Source organism: Chrysoperla carnea, chromosome 5 (assembly GCF_905475395.1).
Source record: "Chrysoperla carnea chromosome 5, inChrCarn1.1, whole genome shotgun sequence".
NCBI lineage: Eukaryota > Metazoa > Arthropoda > Insecta > Neuroptera > Chrysopidae > Chrysoperla > Chrysoperla carnea.
The window spans coordinates 76,102,941-76,110,641 of record NC_058341.1 but is presented as its reverse complement, the minus strand read 5'-3'; the positions used below and the strand labels follow the sequence as shown (position 1 = coordinate 76,110,641).

General features: G+C 30.2%; 1 protein-coding gene across 1 annotated transcript; it reads left to right on the top strand.

Annotated features, from left to right (window-relative positions):
• The first annotated feature begins 4,331 nt into the window (after positions 1–4,331).
• Positions 4,332–6,891, top strand: LOC123301440. The gene is made up of 4 exons (XM_044884179.1): positions 4,332–4,398; positions 5,464–5,649; positions 6,032–6,336; positions 6,808–6,891. The coding sequence occupies exons 1-4, from the start codon at positions 4,332–4,334 to the stop codon at positions 6,889–6,891; spliced, it is 642 nt and encodes a 213-aa protein (XP_044740114.1).
• Positions 6,892–7,701: the final 810 nt, after the last annotated feature.

The following is a 7,701-nucleotide window of genomic DNA, read 5'->3' as shown; positions in this document are numbered from 1 at the left end:
TTGTGAATAAATTATATAAAGCCAACTTAACAGCGGCACCCAAAAAACATCCATTTATTTTGTGTGATAAATCAGTTTTAAACGGAAAACGGCAATACTTGACTGAGTAATTAGGGCTAACAAAAGCCTATCCGTGACATCCTTATTTTTTTATCTAAATTTATTCATGACTGCTTTTCTAAGCAGGTAAATAATTTTTGAATGTTAAATCCGAAGCGTGGTTACGCGGACATAAAATATAAAATATTTCATTTATCAACAAATATAATGTCCATATTATATACAACCATTTATGTAGACAATCTTTATCATTATATTATGTTACATTTTGTGTGTCTTTTAACTCTATTTAATGTGGCATTATCAAAGACAAGAAAAATAGATAATAGAAAGTTGAAATAATAACATTTTTTATGAGATCTGATACATTTAATGAACGAAGAGACACGCTTTGTTCTTAAATCATATTGAAATTACCGATGAAACGACATTTATAAAGGTTATTGTTTATAATTTGAATGAATTTTTAGGATGGTCTCGTCATAAAGGTTTGCAAAATGTAATGCAAAAAATATTTGAAGTATTTTATTATAAAGCCTTCATAGTATGAATCAAATTATCTTATTATTACAGTACGAATCGACGCGACGCATGAGTACACAACTATTCAACCTCAACCTCAACCTGAAATTTTGTTTATGATTTTCTTCAAATTGTGTAATACATAACACATATTGTCATAGCAAAACATCCTAAAACATTATGTGTTATGTATTACTCAATTTAATCCCCCTATACCTGTAATCCCCCTATATACTGTATATATAACCTATGTTAATATATAATTTGATACCTCCCACATCTAAGTGTCACTGTATTGGTGAAATAATTTAAAAAATAGGGTTGTATTATTTTTTTATTTTCTTTACAAATAAATACAACAATATATTATTTTTTATCCTGTGAGAAAAATTGTTTATTTTTGTCACTATCTGACAGTCTAAAATTATTTCGTTGATAACAATATAAGCATCGTCTATCGCTGGTATGTTAGATATTTTGGCACTCACATAATGGACCTACCGAGCCCGCTCGCCCGGTACCTGGCGACTGGATTTATTCAGCAAATTCCGCTAAAAATTTTTTTTGCTTTCTTGTAAGCGATGTAGCTTGTAAATAGTGCACTTCAGGATACTGGTGCTGTGGAACTTTTTTTTCCTTAGATGTTTTTTCTAGAACATCGAACCAAAAACAAATTTTTTGTTGCAAATTTTTGCGAAAAAAATGCCAAGAAAACGCTATTTTTCAAATAATTTTATTTGTTTGCAAATAATTGTTTAAAAAAAAATGTACAACTATATCTAGTAGCTGATTCCTCATAAAACAAAATTAGCTTTGCAACGTTTCATTTGATCTTATAGTTTTTACATAATTCCATTTTGCACTAGGTGTCTGAAAAAAATTGCATAATTTTATTTGGCAATCTTATTGCCTATACCTATATTCAATATTAACTACAGTTACAGCAGTTTAAAAAATGGCGAAAATTCCTTAGTTGCAAAATTAATTTTCTCAACGAATTTTCAACTTCGAGATTCGGTTTTAAAATTTGTTTTTGCTTTAATCAACTTTTCTACTTAGAAACAATAGCTCAAAATATAAGGTCCAATGGTATTTCCAAATTTCATGATTTTTCAGCATTAGCATGGCTGTAGTAAATCTAGATATAGTACTCTTGAAAATATGTAATTTTATAATACAGACAAACCTGGTCAACTGAGACCTGCAAGGAATTTGCAGAGAATTCCATTAATAGCGGTCAGAATACAGGTCATAAAGGGATATTAACTTCTGTTTTTCACGGATTGATATTGATTTGAGCCATCGGTTTTTCAAATAAACAGCCGTATGATAACAAAACTAAAACTGAAGGTCACTGAGATTCAAAATTAGTTGTTAAGTGCTGAATTTGCGGGTAGAATAAGAATAATTAAGTAAACAAATAAATCGATGTTACCTCAGTTTTCAGTTACAGAGGTTAATGCATATAAAATTCACTCGCTGTCTCAGTTATAGAGGTAACTATGATGATAAAATCGAACGAACGAATTCTAGATATAAAGGTTTGCTTCGTCCCCCTAACAGAGATAATTCAGTGCCAAAATGTTGGGACTTCAGCATGAGTTCCAGTTATGGAGGGTTCTCACTTATCCAGGCCCCACTTAACCAAGTTCTACTGTATTACTAAATTGTGTACTTACACGCGTTATGTAGGTATGCCAATTTACTACTTATTTAATGTTTTGTATGCAATTTTGTTTTGCATAAATAGACTCACATTTTGGATAATAAACTGCTTCTAAATATTCAATCACAAATAATTCCTTTAATTCGCTTTCTTCAACAAGTTTCTAGATACATTTTTTGTATCTTGTATCTATATTTAGATACTATTATTTTTTAAGTATCTGTATCTGTATCTAAAATAATTTATGTGCTTAGTGTATGAAAAAACGTTAGTGGATTTAATGAAATAGAAGTGAAATTTTGCTCAATTGTTAATTATTAGCGATAAAATATATACCGCAATTATAACCTATTATTAATTACAGTTGATAACCGTCAAAAGTAATAATAACAAATTGTAATTAAAAAGGACAACAACAACAAAAATAAACTGTTCAACAATTGAGGAATGAAATAATTTGCGTGAGATAACTTACTAAAAATTAATTTCATAATTAAAAATCGTGGGGAAATTCATTAAGTTTAAAATAAAAAATCTGTTTAATAAATAATAGTAATTTATTTTATGAAAAATATATATCTATATCTATAAAATGCTTTGTCCTGAATGACTGACGGATCATTTCGCAGCCAATACCGCTGTTAAAATTTTTTAGACAAATATAGATCAAGGTATGCATGTTTGTCATGTTACTACAGTTTTTTTTTTAACTTCATGTGATTTATATATATTTACAGAGAATTTTAATTTTTTTTCTCCCAAGCGGTATGTTTGGAATCATTATTTATAAACTCAAAATCTGAAACTTTTTTATCGTTTTGATGAAAAAAGTATTTGAAACGATGGTTATATTGTTGTGTATTTAAGGTTTTAAGCAACAGAATATGTCGACGGCAAAGCCATTGAAGATAGAAATTTGAATTATTTTTCAAGGAAAAATAGTATAACAGATTTATTTTGTACAAAATCAAATATCTTAGAAATAATATTTAATACAGAACTACTAATAGTAACATTTCTATAAAATATTTACTAAAGTTTTTCTTTCCCCTCATAAATACTACGTTTCCTATTCATAGTTTAAGTGTTGAAATTGAATCTAATTTTTGTTCATAAAAATAAATACACACTAATCTAAAAATGAAAATCAATCACTCCAGTTTTTAATCCAGAGAGGGGAGACTGTATAAGGTATCTTCAGGTATCTCCACCCATCTGATAAGCCGATGAGACATATTTTTTACGAAAATTTATTGAGTTTTGAACATTCCTATTATTATATTTTTTATAACGAAAAGTGTTATGTCTTTTTTTAATGAAATTAATTTTGAAGTTTTTCCATGAAGGGTTTTTTACAGGCAAGCCTTTTTTACAGGCAAGGATTTCTTTACACCTGTTCATTTGGCATCAACAGACCTACACCAATCTGTAATCAATCGATTTGGTATCAGGAGAAAGGTAATTTAATTAAGAAAATGACGGTATTGGCTTGCGTTTATGGAAAAAATTGATTAAAAATAATTAAAACTAGTCACAAAAAATAGTCAAAAATGAATTAAAAGTTTGTCTCATCTGATTATCAAATGGGTGAAGATCAACCATACACCGTCTCTTGCATTAAAGGTATTTTTAAAATTTATCCCGTAAGGGGTTTAAAATAGGGTTGAAAGTTTTCATGACACTTTATCAATTTTGAAGTTATAATTGCAAAAAATGATATATGAGCTCATGGTTCAAAATAAAAGTTTTTAAAAGTAAAAGAGGAGGTTAAAATAGAAGGTGAAAGTTTATATGAAACTTTGTCTTTTTTTAAGATATGATTGTAAAAATTGATATATATGCTCATAGTTTGAGAAAGAAGTATACTGCATCACACTTTTATTTCATTCTTTAAAAGAGCAGCGAGATACATCACCAAATGCCGCCTTAATTTCCAACGGGATATAAGTAAAGCGGACCTTTAGGGGCGGACTAAGCGAAGACAAGCGAATTGAAGGGTAGCATTTGGCTCTTCAAAGTTTCCAGTCTTCAAAGACTGGAAAATATAATTGCTCTAACTAATAATCGTGATTGTACTGTTGTGATGGGTGACTTTAATGCAAAAGTCGGAAAAGGTGAAGATAGACCTGCGATCGGACCATATGGACTTGGTAAAAGAAATTTAAGAACTGAATTTTGCAATCGACATGAACTTATTGTTATTAATACTTGGTTTGAGCAACCTGTAAGAAGACTATACACATGGAAAGCTCATGGCGATACACCAAATAATAACAATAAAAATAATAATAATAATGGGGTTTAACCTCCGTTTCTCTGATATATACGCCTATAACAGAGGCCACCCACATCATTATTTATTAATCTTTATTTATTTAATTACAAATATATTTACAATTACATTTTGATGTGGGTGGAGTCGGTTACGTCGTTCTTATCCAAGCGACGACAATGTGATCAATTCTGCACTCCCATTAACTATATAAATTGTTCACACTGCCGCTGCCTAGATTCGAACCCGCAACGAATTACGTAAGTCTAAATGGACAAACAGATAAAGACAAACACCTTAGACCGCTCGGTCATATAGGCTCTACACCAAATAAAATAATCAGAAACCAGATCGATTACATATTAATCAGCAGTAAATATAGAAACGCTATAAAAAATACTAAAACGCAACCTGGAGTAGATATTAATTCTGATCATACTCTCTTGCCAGAATGGAGATAAAATTCAAAATAACTCAAATGAGTCACAAAAATAATAAAAAAGTTAATTTGGAAAAAATCTAATCAAATTTAAATGAAAAACTAATGTGTTTTATTACAAAAATCAAATCCGCTACTGAGGAAGTGTTGGTCGGCAAAAAAATCGAAAAGAAAAAAGAATGGATGACCGAAGAGATTTTAATCTTAATGATAAAAAGATCACTTAAAAATAACGTTACCCAATATGAACTCAAGAATAAACAAATTAAAAACATAATAAAGAAAGCAAAACAAGCATGGTTAGATGGTTAGAAAAATGCCACAATATAGAAATGTATGGAAAACTTAATAATCCTCATAAATTGCACAAGGAAATTAAGAGCATGTGTGGAATATCGCGTGCACATGTAAAAGGCAAATTAAAGAATAAAGATAGAAAGATCTTAACTGAAAACGTAGAAATTGTGAATAGATGACAAGAATATGCTGAACACACCTTCAAAGATGAATCGCGTGAAGCTTTGCTAGAGGAAAATACCACTAACTCTCCATATCTACCAGTATTGTTAGAAGAATTTGAAAAAGCAGTTGAAGAACTTGGAATACGTAAAGCCTGTGGAGAAGGTGGAGTGTTTGCTGAATATTTAAAGTGTTTGGATTCAAATAGCATGCGTGAACTTCAAAATTTATGTAATGAAATCTATCAGAGAGAAGACATTCCTAAAATACTACTTGAATAAACGAATATACAGAACTATCAGTTTGACATCCAATATAACTAAAGTTTTCTTAAAAATCGTATTACAAAAAATGAATACAACTTTACAACCTGAAATAGGACCGATTCAGATGGGTTTTAAAAAAGGAGTGGGTACTCGCGAGGCTTTTTTCTGCTTTAACATTCTAGTGTAGCGCGCTATCGAAAACAATTTACGAGTATTTGCTTGCTTTATAGACTATGAGAAGGCATTCGACAACGTTTCACATGATGTTCTTTTTGATATTCTTAACCGCTTATATAATGATAAAAAAATAATTAATATCTTAAAAAAATTATATTGGTTTCAAACAGGTCAAGTTACAACTGGGTGTGGAAACACTGAGGATATCAGAATTGAAAAAGGTGTACGCCAGGGATGTGTTCTTTCTCCGATATTTTTCAATGTTTATGCCGAGCACATCATCAACGAGGCTATAGAAAATTTAGATATTGGTGTAAAATTTAACGGTGTTCGAGTGAATAATCTGAGATACGCAGACGACACAGTATTATTGAGTTCTAGTGAAGGAGAATTGCAAACTCTCATTTCCAAGGTGGCTGTAGTTAGCAAACAGTATGGCTTAAAACTAAATGTTAATAAAAAAATATCGTGTATGGTATTTAGTAAAGATCCTGTGCAATTAAACGCAAATATAGTCTATAAAAACAATAAAATGAGCCAACCTAACCAAACCAGTTATTTGGGGAAAATTATTACTTACAAAAATTATCAGTTGATTGAAATTAAAAAACGAATTGTAATTGCTACAACTAATTTTATGAAATTAAAAACTTATCTAACTAAAATGATAAAAACATATGGTCCGCTTTACTCTATTCTTGTGAAACATGGGTGCTTAAATATGTCAGTGAAAAAAGACTAGCCGCGTTCGAAACATGGTGCATTATACGTATGTTAAAAATAAAGTGGACTGATATGTTAACAAACGAAGAAATTTTTGCTCGTGTAAATTACAAAAGGTGTTTAGTGACGGAAATTAAAAAACGAATTGTGGGTTTTTTTGGCCATATACGTCGTGGCAAACAATTTGATTTCGAGAAGCTAATTTTATTTGGAAAATTGGAAGGCTGGACTTCAAGAGGAAGAAAACGAACAACATGGCTCTCTACAATCAAAAGATTCACAAATATCAACAGCATTTATGAATTAAAAGAGACAGTCATGGATAGAGACAAGTGGAAAAATGTCCCCATGTCAGAAACTGTCGAAACTGGTCCCATGTCAGTATCATCATTTGTTCATCAACAAGTGCTCTTTTACATTTGATTGAGAGTTACAGCCTTTGCATATACAAACCAAATTATTTTGGAGCGGCGTTCAATAAACTTCACTTCGATTTTAATTATTATATTACTATAAATTTACATTATTTATAGGTTTAAAATAATCAGAATAATATATAATAATTAAATAAATAAATTTGTAAACAAACAAATAAATATATCGCTCAAAAATTTTGGAAAATTGCTAAAATCGACAAAAATCGATTGAAACAAATTTTTTTTTTCTTGTTGCGGTACTATTTTTTACAATAAAAATTATAAAGACCCTCAAAATTTTTCAAGTCGATATTTTAATATATAATGGCCGAGCGGTCTAAGGCGTTAGTTTTAGAACGTTCGACTATTTAGGTTTGGGTTGCGGGTTCGAATCTAGGCAGCGGCAGTGTGAACAATTTATAATTAATGGGATTGCAGAATTGATCACAGTGTCGTCGCTTGGATAAGAACGAAGTAACCGACTCCACCCACATCAAAAATGTAATTGTAAAAATGTTTGTAATGAAATAAATAAAGATTAACAAATAATGATGTGGGTGGCCTCTGTGATTAGGCAAGCGTCACAAAAACAGAGGTTAAACCCCCATTATTATTATTATTATTATTATATAAAGGCCGCTCAGAAATTTTTTTAATTTCTAAGTATAATTCTATAGACCTTTCGAGTGACATCTGAACTT

Coding starts and splice junctions, on each gene's coding strand:
- LOC123301440 (XM_044884179.1), top strand. CDS start 4,332: ATGGGTGACTTTAATGCAAAAGTCGGAAAAGGTGAAGATAGACCTGCG. Junction 4,399..5,463: donor GATCGGACCATATGGACTTG/GTAAAAGAAATT, acceptor ACACCTTCAAAG/ATGAATCGCGTGAAGCTTTG. Junction 5,650..6,031: donor GCGTGAACTTCAAAATTTAT/GTAATGAAATCT, acceptor GGTTTCAAACAG/GTCAAGTTACAACTGGGTGT.